At 36.5% G+C, this 22,879-nt stretch overlaps 1 protein-coding gene across 8 annotated transcripts in view; it reads left to right on the top strand.

Moving 5' to 3' along the window:
* ZNF385B (zinc finger protein 385B) overlaps window positions 1–22,879 on the top strand; it is a 132,443-nt gene that overhangs the window by 96,823 nt on the left and 12,741 nt on the right. For all 8 annotated transcript variants that reach the window (XM_071561983.1, XM_071561979.1, XM_071561977.1 and 5 more), the window contains one exon: window positions 8,383–8,545. In XM_071561983.1, the coding sequence (XP_071418084.1) occupies window positions 8,383–8,545 (163 nt within the window). The remainder of the gene's footprint in view (window positions 1–8,382; window positions 8,546–22,879) is intronic.

The following is a 22,879-nucleotide window of genomic DNA, read 5'->3' as shown; positions in this document are numbered from 1 at the left end:
TGTCTATTCAGTTATGGCATCTGACACTGTAGCTTGCAGTCATAAGAGAAAAGTAAGTCATGGTTGCAAGGATACCTGTTTGGTTTCTGCAGAATTGCTCATTTCCCACGTCTGAGAATCATCACCTTGTGTTTGAGTAGTTTCTCTGCTCTTCTCCCTCATTAATTGTATTTTATTGTTTAGTGTGGTGATTGTTGGGGTTGTTTAGCCTGGAGAAAAAGAGGCTCAGGGGAAACCTTATCTCTCTCTATGCCTACCTGGAAGAAAATTGTAACATGGTGGGGGTCAGTCTCTTTTTCCCAGGTAACAAGTCAGGATGAGAGAAAGCATCCCTGAGTTGTGCCGGGGGATGCTTAGTTTGGATATTTGGAAAAATTTCTGCACCAAAAGAAAGTTGTCAAACACTGGAACAGCCTGCCCAGGAAAGCAGTGGAGTTGCCATCCCTGGAGGTATTTAAAAGATGTGTAGATATGGGGCTTAGGGACATGTTTTAGTGGTGAACGTGGAAGTGCTGAATTAACAGTTGAATTCTAACCCTAAAGCCCTTTCCAACCCAAATGACTCTGTGATTCCGTAGCCCACAGAGTTTTTGGAGCTCAGACACTTTGATGGCAATGTCAGTGCTAATCCAGTCCCTCTTCTCAGCAGACAGATTTCTCTATAGTCCGAACTTGCAAATTTATTATGCCAGCAGTCCACATGTGTTGTCATTCTGATTTTTGTTTGGCAGTCTAAAAAAAAGTACCTGCTTCCCTTTGCACACTTTGTTTCTCATAGAAAGGTCTTACTAAGGTTTTATAGAAAGGTTTTATAGAAAGGCTGGTAGAGCCTGGTAGGTACCATCTTGTATTAGAATATAATTTGGTTGAAATGAACTCATGCCTGCACCATGTGCTGCTCTGTGGTTAAAGACTGCAAGTCAGTGCTGCTTTTTGGTATCACCTGTGCAGACCAAAATCAAGAGAACACCTTGTAGACACGTGAGAAAAAGCAGGTGTAACAGTTTGCATTAAGAGATGCTGAAGATGATTTTACTGTTGAATACATTTAAAACTAATAAAAATGATGTGATAGACCATAATTTTAAAAATCTAAAGGCAAATTTTTGAAGTTTAGGCAAGTATTACAAGAGGCTGATTTTGCAAATTTCCATTAATCACTCATGCTGTCAAAAAGATAGTAAACAAAATAATCAATAGCATCAAATAAAAATCTATGGAACTGTCATTGTGTTTTGTCAAACATTTTACATTTTCCTTATAAATAAGACTATATTGATTCTTTGGGTATGGAGGGTAGTGAAGTGGATAGGAGGTAATTAAAAGCATAAATCTCAGGAACTTATGAAGGTAATTTTCTGTTTTGTAGACAGAACTGACAAAATGATGAAAGTTACTAGCTCCAACATGACAGAAATATTGCATAATTATAGAGTACAGGGTTATAACATGCTGAAAGTTCTGTTCAAATAACAGCCGTTTAACAGAGCTTTTAACTAAGTTTGGTAAGGTGTTTAAAATATGAGTTGACTTCTTACAAGATGGCTGATCTTCACAGCTTTTTGGTTTTTCTATGTTCTTTTCAATAGTAATCTGCCTTACTATTTTGAGAAATTAGTTTTTAGAAATCCATAAGGGCTGAATTGAAAAAAACAGTGTAAAAAATGCATGAACACTCAAGTTTTGCGGATTTCTTCAGTTACATCTATTATTAAAACAAATGAGATGAAACTATATTTTTCAACACTACTTCCTAATTTATAGATTCATGTAATTTTTATTAGTTATGATTCTAATCAAAATTCTTCATAATTTATATACTCAAATATGCGTACTCTTACAGGAGGGTTCTAACAGGTAAACTGTGTGATCAAACATTTGGTGGACATCTTTCTATTAAGAAAGGGAGCTTTATAGTTCAAGGTCTGCTGTGAATATAAATGGCAATAGGTTATGAACACAAATACCTCCCTGTTCTTCCTATCCTGCAAAGTTAGTTGCTTTCTCTAACAGGACCACTGCCATTGTAATCAGCTTCATGTATAAAAGTGGGCAAGAACACAGGTGCCGAGAGGTGGTCACATTAAATTATTTTTTGTAGCTTGAATTCATGTAAAATTCTTTTATGGTATGCCAGAAAAATTCATCTGTATAGCTACTCCATAACAGAAGGTTTTAGGATTATTACATATCTATTCGGTCTTTCAGTTTTAAATTTTCTATGTACTTGAACTCTCACTGGCAGAAGCTTTTGTGGTATTTTCAACAATATATATTTCATTAGAGATCACCATTGTGTTGACACCAAATAAATTCAGTATTTGAGATAGAATCACAGAATCATTAACGTTGGGAAAGACCTCTAAGATAATCGAGTCCAACCATTAGCCAGCACCACTGTGTGCACCACTAAACCATATCCCCAAGTGCCACACCCAGATGCTTTTTTAATTCTTCCTGGGATAGTGATCCTACCACTTTGCTAGGCAGCAGAGTAGAGATAAAATTGTTGAGAATACTTCCAATCCAGGGTGGAATTCCTGCTTTAAAAAGGTGCAGTAATAAGTGAGAAGGAACAGGAGCTCTGAGCCACCCTGTTCAGATCAGTTGTGGCACTCACCTAGTATTGCACAGCTTAAGGCATGAACCCAGATTTCCCACATAGATAATTCAAACTCTTCTTTATTTCTGTACTTCTCCTTCTTAATGTCATGCAGCTCTACATGTATTAAATTTTATATATTGATTGCCAGACTGAACAATGTGGTACCGGATTCAAACCTTCAGCTGAAGAGTTGTTCCAGTTTTTTTCCATGAAGATCTATTGAAGGGCTACTTCAGCTGATTGTGAAGAAACCTGTCAAAAATCTTGATCTCACATAAATACACAGTGAACCTTTAGACTTAGTCAAGCCTTGCATAGGTTAATGTTTCATCTCTTTGTATAGTAATAAATCCACTTAATTAGACATTCACGCACCAAGTACATTCTAAAACTCAGTGACTTGTGAACTGTCAAAATGAATATGATGGTTTCAAATATACTGTCAGTTATTGCTCCTGATGTGGGTGATGTTCTGTTATCTTTTTTGCTGCACTGTGGCCTGTATTTCAAAGCTTTCCTAAAGGCAGTACCACTCAATGAATCTACATGATCTGTGTGTTTCCTGGTTATCTGTATTTTTCTAAATATGCATATCTACACACATATTTAACCTTAGGCAAAGTAGAGCTACTGAGGTTGTTTGAGGCAGTATAATATGGTAACAATATGCACATTTGTTTTCCAAAGCATGTTTACATGTAGAAGATACTTTGAATTGCTGATGTTTTATTAGCTGCAATCTAGAATATAGAGGCATTGTATGCACAGTATATGTAGTCTCACAAATTAACATCCCGATGATTAGATTTTAAACTTAATAATTTGTAGTTAAAAGTAGAAGTTAAATTTAGATTTTAAATAAAATACAACTTTTGGATCATTTTTAAGAGCAGAAAAACTTGTCCTTTCTTATAACCAAGTCCTTAATCATTATAATGTAGAGGCTTCCTTAAAATGAAAAAACCCAACCTCAAAAACATTCATAAGCTCTGATTGGTTGGGAAGTTTGAGTTAATACTAAGAGACTGAGAATGGAACTAAAAATCTAGTTTACTTAAAGAGAGAACTGGAGTTCTGCCACCATTTTATGGTGTAGAAATTTGAAAAATTATGGAAGAAAATCACGTAATTATTTTACTGTCAATTACATTATTATTTTCAACTTAATTTAAAATACAACTTTTCACTAAGCTATGATCTTACAAAGATGTAGACATATTTTTAGTATAATAAAATATGCATCCAGTTGATCAAAAAGTAATGCCAGACAAATGCATAAACACTTAGGTGGAATTTGACCTGTCAGTACAGAGGTGTTTTTTGCATTCAGATACATAATATCACATCTATGGCAGCTTAAAGCTTTTCCTGTTCATTAAATCTTAATAGCCAGTACTCGATGACTTTCTGTGCTGTCTAATAAGTGAGAAATTTCTATTTGAAAATGTTGCAATATATGTATGTCAAGTTAGTAGACCACAGTCAGTTTTAGAACCAAGTGGAAATTAGATTTTCCTTTCAGTTAGAGAGTTCTTCCATAGAAATATTTTCTTATTCCACTTTTTCAAAAAGTATGCATTTAATTTAAAAATTATAATAGTGATAGTTCAATGGTGACATTTAATTCTGACTATAAAAGCAATAAATTTAATATTTAAAAAAATAAATATTTAAGTAATACTGAATTGTGGCACAGTTGAATTATTTTACTGTAGAATGTATTAATCCCTACAGTAAATGCAGCTATATGCACTGGAACAAAGTATTGCATAATTAAAATCATTATAGTACCTGTGTACAGAGAGATTTTTTTTGAGGTTACATATCTTCATTTTGACTTTTCCTAACTTTTTTATTTTCTTAAATATTGTTTAGCTGATACAGAATTTGCATGAATAAGTTGCACATAATGATGATCAAAAAGCATATTCCATATCCATTCAATATATTGCATCCCTAAGATATTCACTCTTAATTTAATTTCATATTTTGTCGGAGTTGTTCATTAAAACTGGTAAATTATCTTTTATGCACATGATTTTTGAACCCCATGTGTACAGAACTTCCTCTGGATTATCAGAGCAAGCTCTATAGCTGTATTTGTATCCTAAGTAAGTTCTAAGTGTGACTTTGAGCAAGTATTATAGAATATTCTGAGTTGAAAGGGACCCACAAGCATCATCAAAGTTCAGCTCTTATATGGATGGCTCTCAGAGGGAGACATTGGAGCCACAGCCTGGGCATTATTAGCACCAGGCTCTAAACAACAGACCTGATCTCAGGGTCTCAGAGCTAATCTCAGGGTCAAATATGTTTGCTTTTAATGTGGTACTTGTAAAAATATCTTATGAAATTAGGGTTAGTAATGATTAGGAAATTAGTAATCAGTCTAATTGCTACCAGTAATAATCAGAACCTGCATTCCAGTTTCAGATTCCCTCAGCTGCCCTTTTTTGTTTTGCTTCCTGTGACTCTAGAAAGCTCCAAAGGTTTCTGTAATGCAGTGGCACTGCATTTCGGTTACCAAAAGGCAGCTGAATCAAATGATTAATCCCACAGTGGATAAATAGCAAACTTTGAACTTCAGGTGTATCTGAAAGGACCAGAAAATAGTGTTTATGTGGCTGGGAAACGGAGGAATGGTCCTTCAGCTTCATGCTTAAAAAGAGTATCTTTGTTTCCACTCCCAGAACAGAGATGAATTAAAAGAGTCTAAAAATCAAAGGTTTAACAAAATCCAGCCCCTGGAATTGAAACTAGATGAATTAATTGTAGAAATAAATATGTATTTAACTGACAAAGTGAAACAGTGAAACCATTTTCCAAAGGTAGATTTTGCATCCCAAGCTACTTTTAAATCAAAACTTGACAATTGGGGTTTTTTTCCTCAAAGGAATATGTACTAGTTTGAACAGTACTCGAAAAGGTTGGCATTTTCCAAAACCCTACTTAGATGGTCACAGCAATACTTTTTGGACTTACAATGTATAGTTATGAATTTGACAGATTATAATAACTACTAAACCTAATTCAAAAGTGAGTCCATTCACCATGTTTCCATGAAGCTTTGCTTGTGTTTATGGAAATCTTAATTTTAATTCTGCCTGGGCTTGTTTGTTCTCAACAGGTCTCATGTACACTATATGAGGATTGAATGAAGGGAATCAAAGACTGTAGTAGGTTATTACTGATATTGCAGGCATTATTATTGCAAATATCAGCAGAAAGGCTTATTATCAAGGAATTGACTTACTAAGTCTTTCTCTTGAGTGCATTTATGTCTCTTATGTTATAGCTTTGGCCTCAGGCAGCATATGATCCTATTGGCAGCACACATATGCACAGTGCATAGAGTTCAAATATTTAAAGGGACATCATCAACTTGAGGATGCTTGAGAGAAAAATCTTACACTTGATATTATTTACATTTAGAAGTATTGGAGTGGAAAGGGTATATATACACCTCAATTTTTAGCTTCACTTTTTGTACACTGTAATGAGTGAATAGTTTATTTAATTTTGGTGATGGAAAACACCTTTCAGTGCATCATGTAGCAACAGCAAAGCTTAAGAGAAATGGCCAAAACCCAGCAGAGGTGGAGAGAGGCAGGGCGAGGCTGCTGTGCCTGCATAATGCCCTTTGGCATAACAGGGCACAAACAGGACTGCGCTCGTCTGCCCACAGTCAGAACTGAAGACATCCAACTCAGAAGTTGACAAGTGTCCCTTTAAGTAGTCCACGTAGTACTAGTGGTATAGCTGGTTAGTTGTTTCTTTAAAATCCTTCAGTTGTGTGTTGTATGCATATTAATATTTCAAAGGTTTTAAAATCAATAAATAGTTTAATAGCAATTGATGAATAAACGGTTTAATAACAATTGATGAGCAAACACTTCACTGTTTTTATAATAAAGTTTTGGGTTTTTTGAAATATCTCAATTTCAGAGGAAAACAATGTAAAACTAATCTAGCAGCCTATCTTACAGAATGCTTGCTTTCATGGGATGTACAATCACAATAAGAAGCTTTGGTATATAAGAACTTCAGTCCTCTATTTTAGCAACAGTTCTTCATCAGTTTTAATGGGGCCTGTAACTTGTGTAAGGACTCCACCATGCTCTCTGTTCTCTTGTCCAGCTGTTTCTACTCTTCACTTGCACTGTACCATATGTTAAAGCTGTTATTACATGCTGTCCGAAGGTGACTGTATTGTAATGCCTATTTCTGCTGATCTTAAGACAATTTTCCTCATTATGGCAGCACTCTTTATGGAATCTTAGATATTATAGTTGCTCTTTATAATAAGCATGCAACTTGTTTCATGGCTCGCTTCATTTAACACAGTGAAGTAAATAAAATGGTGCTAATCATTTGAAGAGAGAGAATGAATGTGTTTTTGCATGAACATAGTAAAGTTTACTTGCACTGATGTTTTTATATGCCAGGTGCCAAGATGTGATTACATGAAGCATGCTTTCTCTGAGTGTTTTAATTTGAAGTAAATGTCAATATTAACTTCTTTAGTTAATATGTAACTTTCAATAGAGGCACCTAGTGGCATGTCTGAAGTAGTGTTTTGGTTTTTTTAAAACTGTGTTTGGAAATATTGATAATGCAAAACTATTGTTGAATAGTACAATGTTATGAAAATACACTGTTTTGGATAGATTGTTTCTTACCCATTATTTGGTAAATTAATTTATTAAGAAGTCAAGAAAAAAAATTAAATTCATTAGCTGAAATTTCCATGCTTTAGAGTTTTGTATTAAGCATGTGATTCCTTAGTTGTGCTCATAATAAAGTGGCCTGGTTTGTCAAGGCAACTGATTATACAGAGTCAGGGACAGTAAAGGGGACCCAAAATCACTGTAAAAAAAAGGGCATTCATTGATGTGTTTAGGTTTAGCTGTGCATCTTCAAAAACACTGACCAAATTTCTGAAGATAGTTTTAAGACAACGGTGAAGTAAACATTACATTTCAATATATATTTCTACTGTTCTGTTTGGCCAGATTAACATGAGTACATTATATATAGAGCACTTCAGCCAAAATAAATAATAATAATAATTTTAAAAAGTTCCTCTCCTTCCCGTCCTTAAGGTTCCAATTTTCTTAGTCTTTTTAGAAAAATATTCCAGGCAATTTATAAAGCAGTCAAGGCTGATAGGTATTTAGTTTTCTGCATTGTACTTGATTCTACTGAAGCTTGCACGTATGATGTTTTTTCAATTTAACCCTTCTTTCTTGATCTAATAGTGAAGTCATAATTTTTCAATTTTCAATTGTTTCAATTTCTGTTAGTGTAAAGATGAAAATACTTCATGGCATTTGTACTAGATCAAACAGAAGGAAAAATGGATTATTTAATCATGTCACAGCACGGTACATCTTTCTAGTTACAAGCAATAAAGTCTAAGGAACAGTACATGAAAATTGAGTCAAATCTTTCTCAATTGGATGTGTTTACATTTGTATAGTGCTTTAAATCTTTAAGCACCAGGGAAGCAAAGAATTACATTAGGGGTAGCAGAGCTTTATGTAATCTCAAACCTCTTTTTCCAAGTTGCTGAAAACATGCAACATTCATTAAAGTGCTGTCATTTGAATATATAAGAACTTACATCCAAGACAACTGTTAGGTATAAAGATATTAAATTTTTTTTAGGTGAATTATAATGGTGCCTACTATTGAAAGTGTCACTTTTTCTGCCTTGTCATCCATTGTATTATATACAAGTACAGAAAAAAGTCAGCCTGATTTGTTCTCCTTTGTAGAGCCAGGCCGAGGCCCACTACAAAGGAAGTAAACATGCCAAGAAGGTCAAAGCACTAGAGGCAACGAAAAATAAACCCAAAGTTGGTTCTTCCAAGGACGGCGCAAAGGCTGGCACAAGCTGCTCCACCACGCCAGTCACAGCCAACACCTCTGACAAATCAGGTCAATGAAAACTTTTTGTTCTATGCATTCTTTACTTTCTCCTTTTTTTGTGTTTGTATGAGAGAATTTGGTTGCATGATGGTGATCCATGACTTGTCTTTTCTGAAGTATATACTATGCTTTCTTGTAGAGAATTTATTTATTTTGATATTACCAAAGTGCTTTTTCACATCTGTGAAACATCTGGTGCCCCTGAATGCTAAAGTCTATCTTTTAAAAATCTTTGAAATTTACTCTTTTAATATTTGGATGTTGTTCATATGACAATAATAATGGACAGGTGGAGGGTTAATTCTGAGATGGATGTTTAGCTGAAGCACAAGACACTTTTGTAAGAAATTCTTCCTTTCTGAAGACGACAATATTGCTCAAATAAGGAAACACACCTACAGAAATGTGGTCTTGTGGCCTGGGTATTTCCTGACTTTCACAGTTCATTAGTGCTTCAACATCAGTTCTTTTTGCTTTTTCTTTACCTCCTGCCCCCCTCCCCCCCATAATAATCTGAGGAATATCAGCAACACTAATGGCAGTGGAATTGCTTGAGTGTCTGCTCTGTCAGTGTTGTATTACTGAATTAAACAGGAGAATTTCACGAACTCACTGACAGTCTGAAATGCTGTTATGTGTTATCCAGGAGAGGGCACCCACTGTGAGTTACCAGCTGTCAGTCCCATAGACTGATGCTGATAAATTTGCTTCTGCCTTGGTGCCGTTTATTACCCTCTTCACCAGAGCTTATCGTGGCTCAGGTGCCATGAGGTGAATGACACAGTTTCTTGTCATGCACACTAAAAACAGTCAAACCAAACCAACTCAAAAAAAGTATCAGTGACTATTTGGGATCCTCCTCTGTTCACAGCAGTGTCAAAATGTTCTTTGGGTCCTTAGGGTCCCAAATTTTGCACTGATTTACCTACCAAATCATATTTCAGGTTTGAGATAGGTAACATAAATCTGAGTAGCATCTTCAGGTAAACAAGCCATGCTTCTATGAAAGCATAGCAAGCCACCATTGATCTAAAGATAAGGTGGACTGTTGAACAGAAAAAGATTTAAATATTTGATACATATTTTACTCTCTGAAATATCAAAAATAGCCTTGGTTAAAATAACTTACTGCTCCAGGTGTACATAGTGAGAACTCAGACAACAGCTTAAGTGAGATATCAGTTAAAACTTGGAAGTATTTAATATGTTAAGAGTGCATCTGTGATAATGTAGTTGTATAATGCCCTCCTTCTCCTATGCCAAAAGTTGAGGTCCAAATAACAAAAGTTTCATCATCTTTTACAAGCTCCATCATCTCTTCCATAAGCCTGGAACTGTCTTGTGTTTCCTTGCCATACCATGAGTTCTGAATTGAATTAATTTTTTTCTTTTCTGTGCAATGTATCTAAAATCTAAATGCAGTTTTTGGTAAAATAATATAATCAATCAGAAGGGAAACCTGCTCTTGATTTTTTTTAATTGCTCTGTTTTGACAGTGTATTGTTTTATGCTATTAATTGCTCTGTACAAATTAGACAGATTACCATCTGTGTCTGTTGGATTATACCACTGCAAGTGTTTCTACATTAAAAATGAATCCCAGTGGTAATTTAGTTAAACACTTTCTTCCCATTAGGAGAACAGTGGGAGTCTCTGTGGAGAGGAGGCTCCTCAGAGCCTGTTACTGCTGTGCAGGAGATTGCAGAGGGGATGTTTGGGAGGACGAAAACGTGAACTTGGAGCAGCAAATTTTCTATATATGTAGGGAAAGCTGGTCACAGAGGTGGTGAACAGCTTGAAGATTGGAGGCTTTACCAATGGATATGAACTTGAAACAAACCATAATTTCGTTCAACTACACTTTCCCTTACAGGAGCTATCGTTCATCTGTCCTTTAACACATGTTTAGTTCCTTAACACAATACTTCTTGCAACTAGAGTAATCACTGTGTTGCTCCTGGGAATTAGTGGGATTTTTTTTCTTTTTGCCTTCGAGCAAATTAACTGATACAATTTTTTCTGCATATTTTACCACAGGTTTCATTCTCTGAGAAATGGAGTATTACTATATATTAACTGTTTAGGAATATTTTCATTTTCCTTACAAGATCTCTGAAACTAAGAGTTTCAGTTCATGTGTGCAATTATAGTCTTGGCTTTTTTATCCTGGTTTCTAGAGGAAATGAGACTTATGCCCACATCACCTGTCCTTATCTTTGGTTTTCTATGCCTCTGTCCTTGCAACTTTGACTATATTGCCTAGTGTCAAAAAACAGAAAAAAAACCCTGAGATTAGGACATTTTAATGAAGGTCCTATAAATTTGATGAAAATTGGAACTTAAGTAGAAGAGAAGCGTTAACCTATGGTCCATCCTGAACGATGCTGCCATTTGAGCTCTGTTTTGCTTGGCCTGCTGACTGGCAGGAACTCTGTCTTAAAGATGGAGGATTTGAAAGTGTGTATATGTGGTGTAAGTCCATAAAAATTGCATTATAAATACATAAGCTAAATGAAATCAAGGAAGTAAATTAAATTCCACCACTTATGGAGCTTCTGTGTAGTCATTGTACTTTGGAGAGTTCCTGAGACATGTTCATCAATTATTTCTGGTGTCTTTTTCTTGTGCATGGAAGAGTAGAAAGAGAAGCTAAACAGAGAAGACCGTTTTAAGTTTTTGTGTACTTTTGTTTTCTTCTGTGCTTCCATGAGTATTAGTGCAGAATGGGTAGGGAGCATTATAATAAACTGATAAACTGCAATTTAAACTGTTCTCTTACATACATCTGCTAATAAGGGGACAACAGGCACAACTAGCATCCTTTTTGATGTGCTGCCTTTTTGAGAGATAATTATGAATAATCTGCAGCTATCCAGACAGAATAGTTGTTATATATTGAACTGAAATTTCAAGTTTTCTACAGAGTCCTGTATTCTATGGGTCTGACAATAGCATGAGATCCAAAACAGTTATTTGTCAGAAGTCACAACTGTAGTGTTAACAGGAAAAATAATTTCACTGTTCAGGTTAGGTGAGGAATCTATCAAAGGCAAAACCCAAATTCATCCAGTCCTTATTTTTCAAAATTTTTGATGTAGTGGTCTCACAGCTGTTCTTTTCAGCTTGAGAAATGTGGCTGCTGGTAAGGCTATGAAAGTTATATTCATCTTTAGGTCTTTTGGGATGTTTCCAGAAGAACATGATTTCCTGCAGACAAAAGTGGCCTCAGCCAAATGAAAAGGGGTGAGTGCAGGACTCAGTCTGAGCATGACAATGCCCACATTGTGAGACAATGATTATCTTCCCTGCTAACATTAATAATATAGTATGACTCAGAAATGGCATCTGTAAATTTATCATCAGGAAACATGTAATGGTAAAGCCACAGTACAGGAATGGTACAGGTGGCTGCAGCCTCAGGTAAGTGGATATTTATGGGTTGAATTGCAGAAGGTTTGCATTCTCATATGGTTAAGAAACTATGTGATCTTGTTTTCTAAACTCACAACTCTTTACTGTTTAGAAAATACTTGTTTATTGCTAATTGTAAATACCACCATCCTATCCTGTTCACTCTGCAGACAGCAAGAAAACACCACAGATTTTGTGACAAGGTTGTTGTTACCCTACCTCCTGTTGGGTCATCTCTGCTTGTCCTGATGGGTATTTGCAAATTAGAGGTGGCCATAGCAGGGACCCTCTAATTATATATCTCCCACACAGTTTCTCAAACTACACAGGAAAAGTCTAGTAATGGCTATAGAACAGTTTCATATGCTAGAAAATCACTACTGTGACAATGCATGCCTTTTTTGAAGCTGCTTTGAGATGTGGTTACAGAATAGCTGTTTATTACGAGCTCTGGGAGCTGCTCTTTCCTGTGGGTCTGTGGTAGGTTGATCCTGGATGATGGTGGGATCCTGGTAGGCTGAATGCCAAGTGCCCACCAGAGACGCTCTATTACTCCCCTCAGGTGGGCAGGGGAGAGATAATATAACCTAAGGTCCATGGGTTGAGCTTTGTGAAAGGTAAGGGAGATTTCTAGCAGCTGCTCGCAGAAGCCCCGTAGCACTCCCATAGCCAAAGCTTAGACATGCAAACTCAGTGCATTGGCTAAGATTCCCTTCCTCCTTGTGGCAGCCCAGGATTTTCAGGATGATTGTCCAAAAGTGTATGTGTATATATATGGAATCACCTTAGAAAAGGGCGGGAGTAATAACTAGTCCATAGCACAGTTTAGAATGTTTAAGGTGTGGTTTAAATACAGCTCTAGGCATGCAATAGAAGATGGTATCTGTGATCCCAGGTTAGCACAGTCTGATGCTTATGGGGATGAGTCCTTTAGGAATGCATATGATAGTAAGTTGATTGAAATATCACTGTGTACTTATCAAGAAAAGAGAAATTATTTGATCATACTTCCAAATCAAAATAAATAGTTGAAAATTAAGCAGACATATGATGTGGTATCACCTTCTTTGCACTTTGCTTTGATATGAAAATTGAAAAGTAACTGTAACTGTTTTAAACTCTTCAAGAGTCAAAACTATAATTCAGACCATAAAAGGTTGTGGATGGGTGGTTTTCAGTCTTTAATCCATTCACTATGTGTTCTGCCTTGTGCCTGTCTGTGAAATGATGGGTATGGGCATTTCAAGTCCCGTCCTTGTTCATGTAAAAGCAGAAGGCTCTGCTACTTGGGACTTAGTAGGTACAGATAGACCCTTTGGATGCTTTATGAAAGCCCCTTTTTGTTCAGCTGGTACAGGAACAGGCAACATTACACCTTTAACTAGGCCAAATGCTAGAAGCTGTTTCAAATCCTGACCCCTCATACTCAGCCCTGTAGCACTGAACCAAGGCAGCTTAACAGGCAGTGCACAGGGGCATGGTGATGGTATTCCAGCATATGAGCATCTGCTGTGTATGGCAAGGATGGCAGGAAAGGGATGGGACTTGAAAGCTTTTTGCCAGCTTCTTGATCCTAAGTGAGTCCTGTTGGAGTTATTCCAGTCATTACAGCTGCATAATTAAAGCTAACTGGAGGTTGTTCTGAGGAACATGGTCATGCTGGAGTGTGGTACAGTGTCTGACACTGTGTGAGCTGTGTTTTGAAAATAACCTAGAGATGTTGATGGACCTAATAAATGCCATTTGATATCTTGTAGACATATGGTAATTAGTTGGCCCATTAGACAGGATTGGCAACTCTAAGCTTTAGCAGACAGAAAAGTTGACTGTGAGGTCTTGTCTGTGGGCCTTAGTTCATCAAGGGCTTTCTGTGGATGTTTTGACTGCAAAACTAAGTGTTTTTTCCTTTTATTCCTAAAGTAGCATGGAACATGTTGAATCACATGTACTCAGGAAGTGTATGATGGGTTGGATTTCTCTGGTTTCCCAATTGCCAGTGCTGTTTATTCATCAACTACCAATGAGGTGTAATGTCCCAGGGAAGGGCTCGGTTTGCAATTCACAAGTCCACCACCAGGACACTCCCTTAGTCATCTTGCTTTCATCACTTTTTAAAAAAAACTTTTTGCCAGTGCTTAAATTCTAAACTTTTCCATGTGTATCTCTCTACTCAGAGTAATCCTAAAAATGATACCAGATCTCTTAACACAATCCCTTTTCACTTTAACGTTTGTTTCCATTTATCACCTTGTTTTCCACTCATTTTAAAGGATTGTCTTATTTACATAGCTCTAATAAACTGCTTTTCAGATAATCCTTCAGAAGTAGCAAGGGGCCAGAGATGCACAGCCTCCACAGCTAACTGTGGTGTTATTATCTGTTCTGGGAAATTCTAGGTTATGTGTCATACAGATACTATTATAAGAAGCTCAAAGTTTTGGATGTTTCTAAGGCAATTATTCTTCAATCTTTTAATGCTATGTAATGTACAGAAGTGCTTTAGACCTCAAAATACTTTGTGACAAAGTTGAATTCTGAGTGTGGGGCAGGGACAGGGCAAGACTCTAGGAGAAGAACAAGACAAGGAGGTGTTTGGCTTGCTGTTCCCCAGTGCCAGTGTGCCCTGTTTCATGGTTCTGTCTTATGCCCTTCAAAGATGCTTGTGCTTATGTCCAGCCTTCATCAAAAGCTACTGAGTTCCTCACATTTATGCTTACATAAAGAATTCTGCTGAAGTTACACTCTATAAAATAACCATGCATCTGTGTTATGTGTGTTTGGATAGTGCCTGCTAAGCACAGGCATATTTCTGTTAGATAAAGGTATTAGTTTACAGTCAACTAAGTAGTAAATTCAATCTGATTCAGCCACCAAGGAGAGTCAATTCAAGGGCATTTTTCATTTCGTGCTCTGGAGATGGTTCGTTTTGTTGCCTTTTCATAGTGTTTCACAGCCATATGAAGATCACTCTATATTGTTGGCTGTTGAAACTCTGTCCCCAAAATAGAGGTAAAGGCATGGTATAGGATTTGCTACTTGATCACAGTGCGTTTTATACTTGATAAAATAAAATATGATTAATATATACTGTTGTAAGTACCGTATGTGTATTTACATCCATGGCACATGTAACGTCTGTATTTGATTTAGTAGTAAATATCTTCAGGGCTTTTTCTGGTAGGTAATTCCAGCATATGTTTCAGGAAGTTGCTGTTTGGTTTATACTCTTAAAATGAAAATTTAGCTGAAAGAAAAATTAGCAAGTCAAAGGCTATTAACAGGAAATTATTATAATAGGTTAGATCTTTAAACATTTACTTCCCTGTCAGTTATCATTGATACTTTTCAGAAGTGGATATTCCAGTCTCATCTTTCCATGTGTCTCTTACAACCTGGGTGAAAGAGCAGTCACACTCCACATTTTGGTGTTGATAAACTCGGAACTCCTGGAAATCTTTGGTCTGTCTGTAATAATGCTAACTAGCATGTTTGAAATTCTGCATCTCTACTGAAAACTGACTATAGGTGCCATTAACTGAAGAATAAGCTCTGCAGCTGATACAATTACAGTGATGAGCTGTTGCAATTCCTGTTTAAATTGGAAAAGATCAATCTTTTCTCTCTTTGGTTATTATATCAATCAGAAATATATGCAAGCAGGATTTTGTTTTGAAGGAATGGTAAGCTTTTTTTTTCCTTTAGTAAAATAAGCATAAGCTTTGGATCAAAATATGTTTTAAGATGAAATAATTTTCTTTTGGATCCCTGTGCATTCATGTGTCCTGTATCATTAAAACTGTATATCTCTGTTACTCTTACTTATTCAAGTTTTTAGAATTTAAGTCTCCTAACATCTTTTAATTAGCATCATTAAAATTATACAAAGTTTTCCTTTCTTTGGAGAGAGGTAAATATAGGTGTTTGACCAAGCAAGGCTGACTCTACTAATGTTGCTGGACAGTGGGAGGAGGGCCAGGGGTGCTCTCAGCTGCTGAGGTTTTTTAAACTACATGTATGTGGTCATTTAAAGAATCCAGTTATATACATTGAATTTTTTGGCACCTCTTTTGTATTGTGAAATCAGGCATCTGTTTTTCTTGTTTGTTCTGTTAATGATGTGCCTATAGAATATCCAAACAGGACTTTTTTTTTTAATAGGATGATGATGATAATGGAATGATAGTAAGATGAATATAAAATAGCAAAAAATACTAACAAATGTATGTATGTTTCCATAGAAGGCATAATACCAGAGACATGGCGCTATTAGAACTATCATATATCACATCGTTCTTTACTCATCATTGTCTTTACAACATAAGGGTTCTTGAGTCTTCAGGTAAGGAAATGAAGTAGGGGAGAAAGTGGGATAAAAAAGAAGCATCTAGCAAAAAGGGAATTGAGACTGTGAGATACCAACATCACTTATCTGCTTTGCAGTTTTCTATTAGAAAGGAAATGACCTGCAAGTATCCTAAAAAGTGAGGGTTATGTAATGAGATTGCAAAAATTCTGTAAAAATTGCAAACGAGAGAAATAAAATGTGCCTTTTAATCATCTTTAGATAGTTATTATTTTGATGATGAATGACACTATTATTTTCATAAGAAAATAATTACTTTTTGAACCAAACCCTGGTTTTGTTTTTAGAAGACTAGAAAGTCAAATCAATGGAAATGCTCTTTATTTATGTAGGACTGAAATTAGCTCTTTATATTGACTAGAATGGAATACTTGGTAAAAAGACACCTGGTCCTATTGTGGGTTTTTTTAAACAAGCCTGGGAGCAATAGCTGTAGCTGTACTTAATACTTTCACAAAACCTATTGAAGGAATGTCCTGCTGAATAAGGCAATTCTTCTGAGGCCGGACATGTATTTTCTCTGTTATCAGAGAAAAAATAACAGGATTCTGGTGATTACTCATGCAATTGGTAGTTGAATAAAATTTTGTCTGTGTCAAGTTGTGTCAAAGTTAGAGGCTGTGTTTGAGTCTGTAAAAATTAATTTTTCTCCTTTTCTCAGAGCCTTGTAGTGAATTTAGTGTCCACATGTAAAAGAATAGGTCAGTCCCAATGCTGTTGCTTTAGGATGCTTTCATTTTGCCCTTAAAAAGGATATATATTCCATTTTTTAAATTTTTTTAAGGAGAATGTTGTGGTGGGTTGACCTTGGTTGGAAGCCAGGTACCCACCAAAGCTGTTCTATCATTTCCCTCCTCACCTGGACAGAGGAGAGAAAATACAACCAAAGACTCATGAGTTGAGATAAGGACAGGGAGAGACCACTCACCATTGTCGTCACAGAGGAAACAAACTTGACTTGGGGAAGTTAATTGAATTTAATACCAATCAGATCAGAGAAGGATAATGAGAAGTAAAACCAAATCCTAAAAAAAACCCAAAACAACCACCTTCGCCCCACCCCTTCCTGGGCTTGACTTTACTCCTGATTCTCTAACTCCTCCCTTCCAGCAGTGAAGGGAGGAATATACTGCATTTCCTATAGTATAAAAATTATTTATGCAAACATTAGGCTAATAATTATTTTCTTATTACTTGTTTCCAAGGAAAGTGAAAATATTTTGGTGTTTGTTAGACAAGTTAGAGTTGATACTCAATTTATTTGTCAAATCTTGAGGGCATGACTAAATATTCACGGTCCTCGGGCAAACCTGCTACAGAAGTGGGTGAGAATGAACAATTCTAGATGTCATTTAACTGAAACAAAGATGAGTGTTTCACAGCTGGCTTCAGTGGCAGTTCTACCTGGGCAAGTACTGAATAGGTAGTTCAGACACAGGCCCATGAGAATGTACTTACCTACAGTTTGTCAATTCTCCTTGACTTTTATTTAGGGACCCATAAATTTCATATTGAGTCCCAGGGCACTTCAGCATTTGTGGGTAGAGTTTTAAGATTCTTGTTTTGCACAAACAGCAAGTGAAATGTGTTTCTAGTAATGTATTTCAGATTCATAAATGGATGAGCCAATGTTATTTTTATAGTTGAGAAGATGAACAGAGACTAAGCAGAAGTGAAGGATGTCCAGGCAGAATACAGTATGTTTGTTGTAATCTTTGAAAGTTGTTTTTCTAAGCATTCCTACATTATTAAAATGTTTAAAAGGCAATGCAGTACTATAGAAAATTTGCATTCCAGTACCTCTAAAAAATGTGTGGCAAAGTGTGGAATGGGAGTATAAAATGTTTTCAAAATAATGGATGTCTAGTGTCAGAAAAAGATAAGTTTATAACTAGAAAAAACATTTACTTTCACCCAGAGGAGAGTCACATTTTGTAATAGCAGATCTTACACTGTATTTCAAACTTTACCCACACTGTATTATAATTTTCCAACCTGCAAATTTCTCCATTTCAGCCAAAACAGACTGGCATAGCTCTGCAAAGATGAAAGTGAATTTGCCTAGCTGTACAGCAACAGGACTCAGGAAGACTAAGCTTTTGGATGGTTTCACTTTGTGGATACTCTTTCCATTAGCATTCCCACTTGCTGGCTGTGTTTTAGATCCACTTTGTTTTCAATTGCCAGCACCACAGTGCTACTGATCTTGATGAATTTTATGAACCAACTTCTAGTGGGAGTTTTCCCAACCTGCCAACATGCCACTGAGAAAGTGCATATTGACACTGTGCACTAGGAAATTCCTCTGTATTGGTGATTGTAGATAAGTTGATTTTCTCCAGAGGGAACATGCCACATTCACCAGTTACCTGTTCACCCTATTAAGTCTAAAGATGGGGTGGGGGTGGGGAGCCACGAGAAGCTGGGAATTGTAATAAATGTCTTTCCAAATGAGGAAAAGTCTGATATAATCTGCATTCTGTAAAAAAATCATTGAAGACAAGCAGGTGACATGGAGACACAACACAAATTACCTTAAGTGAGTGTTAGAAGTTAGTTTGTTTTCTCCATACATACTATACACACTCCTGCATTTTGGCTAACAGTGCAGAATCAACCCGTCTTATTCATAACTTTTGCTTTTGAACAGAGAAATTGCATTGTATTGAAATACTAAATAAGAGGCTTTTTAAAATGTGAATGCCCTTTGTTGATACATGACAAGTTTTGCAGTTATTTTGCTATATGCTTTTTTTGTATGTGCCAAAATATCTTTTTATTTTTTTTTTCATTGCCCCCCTAGTGAGTGCATACAGATTTTTCTTGATCTCTGTCTGTAAAACACATCTAAAACACCAGCCAGCCAACCTCAACCAATCCCCTAAGAATCTCCTACTGCTCAAGGAATTGATTAAAAATCAGCAGGATCATCTCAGACACCCCAGTAACTGGAGCATCAGGCATTCTCAGTTGAGGGGGGTGTACAAATAGGTATAGAAATAGATTTTGCAGAGCAATGTTTCACACTTGCAGAGCAATATGTACTTTGAATATTTTCTAATTCTCGTTGGTCCACTTTTTATAAAAATTAAACCCATGCAAAATTGCAAAGCTTTGTAACATTTCATCTTTAGTCTGATCAGTTACAAATATTGTTTTACTGTGCAAAAACCCACAGCTTCTTTTGTAAGAGTCTTTGGTATGCCCAATCAGAAACAAAATATTTAAGAAATTGTTAATATTACTGCTATACCATAGCCATACCAGCAGTACTTCTGAAAAAAAGATAACTTTGGTTCAGCCTTTTGGAGAGTAGTGGTGCAGTTAATCAAATAATCAGTCTAGCTACTGAGTTCACCTAATATTGCACAGCCATCCAGACATTTCCTGATACAGCTTCAGTATCTTGAGAAAATATGGTGGAACTTATTTCAGGGCACATTTGTGTTTGAGATGAAAAGCTTTGTATTTATAGCTTCCATTTGTTTCTCATCTTTGTATAGAGACAAAATTGGCTCTCTTTAGATTGTGTCAAAGAGATTTATTTCATTGTGTAAAACTTAGCTGTCGTTCATGCAGGCCTGAAGTACAAGAAAAAACATTTTACAAAAATGAAAGGTAACCAAAGGGTTAATAGAGACACTGTGCTGTCTGATTTGCATGTAGGTTTGCAGTGGAATTTTTCTAGAACAGAGCCCTACGGGTTTTTCAGCCTCATTTCTCAGTAGACTGCATAACTGGTGAGAAAGTAGGTATTTTGTCTGACAGCATTAGAGTCTCATTATTCAGCAAATGTGGAGATAAAACAAAAAAGATTTTGAAATACCTTATCAAAGTTAGCTAATTCTGTCTTAATGAGTGTCAAGAAAAAACCTAGTGCTTTTTGTTGTTTGTTTTGTTGGGGTTTTTTTGAGTGATACTGAAATGCAGGACAAAGTATTTACAAATACTGTAAAGGTTGTGACCATTAATGATTTAATTGCTCTCCTGCTGTTGTCCTGATGGCTTATATTACTTACAGTGTTCATCTTCTTTATAAGAAGAATAAGTAATTGTGTGTGTACTTTAGTCTTCTATAGCAGTGTGAACCAGAAGAAGATAAGACTTTCTGTGAAGAACAGTATTTTGAAACTTGCTTTTCTTACTGAATCTATTGTCTGACTAGTACATTGAAGGAGGTTTTGTTGTCATCTAATTAATTCACTCATTGATCATCTGCTGTTTCCATATCTTATTTCAGGGCAAAGAGATGTACAGCAGCTGTCGTTTCCAATATAATGACTCTTCATTCCCAGACCTGTGTCCCAGGGTATAACCTAAGGTTTGGTTAGGCAGTCCTACAAGTACAGTGTAAATAAATAAGTTTTCCCCACCTAGATTTTATTTTGGTTTGGTGCCTTAATGTCTCCCTTAATTACATTCAATCCAGCTTATAACCTCTTTAACTGTGATCTCTCTACTTTTAATGATTTTGTTTCAAATGCTGCAAATTTTGCTACAATATTTCTGGGGTATAGGTAAAGCTCCCAATTTTTATCTCTCCAAATTCACATCCTTCACTTTCAAAACTCTCCATACTTTTGTAATGTATTTCAAACTGCTGTCTTGCACCTACTGCCCATCAGCCACTGAAACCAGCTTCCAAAACAGCTGCCTGATTTTCCTGGGCCTGTTTGTGAAGAGTTCTCTGCAATCAGCTGCCAAACTTATTTCTTTGCATCTCCCCTCTGAGAATTTCTCTTCCACTGTGATGGACTGAAACCCAGAAAAAAGCTTGTGAGAAGTTTGACTGCCACAGCAGTGCCTGTGTTAGTGACTGGTTATTCTGTCTCTTTGTGGTTTCATACCTGTCTGTCTGCAGCTGTCATCTCTGCTCTTAAACTGATCATCACTTTGTCTGGGGACCACCTTCTTGTTCTGTGTGCAGAAAGCTTAGAACAGAGAAGTCAAAAGGTAGATTTGAATACTGAGCATTCTCAGTGGGTGTATGTTATAAAGAAGAGTAGGGGAAAAAATGTAGTGGGATATGTCTCACTTTTTAGATTTATGTCAAATGTGCCAAGCATTTAACATGTTAAATTTAAACTGAGAATTTTATTTTTCAGTAGATAACATTTTTTCTGTGTTTACTGATGCCAATTTAGCTACAGTGATAAACTTTTCAGCAAAAATTTCTTGGATTGTCTGCCACTGTAATTAATGCAAGTGATTTTACCTTTGCTACACAATTCATCAGGGAAAGAGCATGTAATACAACAGACTGGCAATCTCATTGATTTCCTCCTCCCATTCTGTAACCACTGTGTGCTTCAAAGGTTGTTTAATGCAGCGCAATATTGACAGGCATATTTGGAGCTGTTGAAATTACAGGGAGAACTTGAAAATCTGTTTCAACTGGACCAGTTTTACCAGCTTGGGAGTTAAGTTTGCTTTACCTCAAACTCACTCTTCAAAATCAACATTTCAAACTAATAATAGTTCCCTGTAACACAACTTATGTGAACTCAAGGCTATCATGAGACAATCTTTGGACCACACTTTCGGTGTGCCATAAATAAAACATGAACATCTCCTTTCAGAAATCACTTTCAGTTTTAGTTACCATAGGAAGTGACATGGAAGTTAATTGAAAGTGTTCAGAATCATCAAGTTGTTTATGTTTTAAAAAGTTGTTCTTTCAGCAGTGATGTGGTATTGTAATGTATCACCATAAACGAGGTTGATTGAACCAAAGGCGTTATGCCTAACTGTGCATCATTTCTGCTCACCAGTTGAATAGCCTTGATAACCATGCAGTGATTGAGTTACACAGTAAATTATTTTGTTACTGTGTTTCCCTCGCACGGCAACAAAATTATGTGGCTGGTTTAGACTGGAAATTGCATTGAAAATTGCATGGCTTTTTCCTTCATGTTTTTAAAAAAGAAAAGAAGCACAAGTGTTTACTACTTCCTTAACTCTGTGAAGGAGAAAAATAAATATCTTACTTCCAAAAATAATTTGTCCATTGTGCTCTCCTCTAACTTGGCAATGTGTTCTGTTTTGTGAGCAGGTAAAAGAAATATAACACCAATTTTCTGTATCTAGGATGACAAATAAGCCGATCTCTCCAGAGCGCCTCAGTGCAGGGTTGGGGAGCAGCGGTGGCTGCTTTGCAGTGTGTGCCCTTTGCTGTGCTGTGTGTGCAGCTGCTGTTCCACGCCAGAAGCTGGGGAAGCAGAGAAGGACCCATCACAAGAAGAGCTGTGACCCTGGGGCTGGGGGTGCTAAGCATGGCACCGTCTCTTCCTGTTGGGGAGACTCCTCCCTTGCAGTCAGCCCTGTGTGGGGCAGCTGTTCTCTGGCCCGGGACCCTTCGCTGTCTGTGCGCTCAGCTTTCAGCACAAGTGCTGGGCAGTAGTCCCTTTTCCTGGCAGAGAAGAGAAGCAGGCAGGTGCAAAGCTACACTTTTTATCACATGCAGATACACACAATATGTATTTTCAGTAATTGAAATATTATTTCTTTTGTTACTGTGACAGTAAGAGCAAATTATTTATTATATACTGGCAGAAAATTGAAATGACAGT

Source organism: Pithys albifrons, chromosome 8 (genome assembly GCF_047495875.1).
Source record: "Pithys albifrons albifrons isolate INPA30051 chromosome 8, PitAlb_v1, whole genome shotgun sequence".
NCBI classification, from domain to species: Eukaryota; Metazoa; Chordata; class Aves; order Passeriformes; family Thamnophilidae; genus Pithys; species Pithys albifrons.
This window is presented reverse-complemented; position numbering and strand designations above follow the sequence as displayed.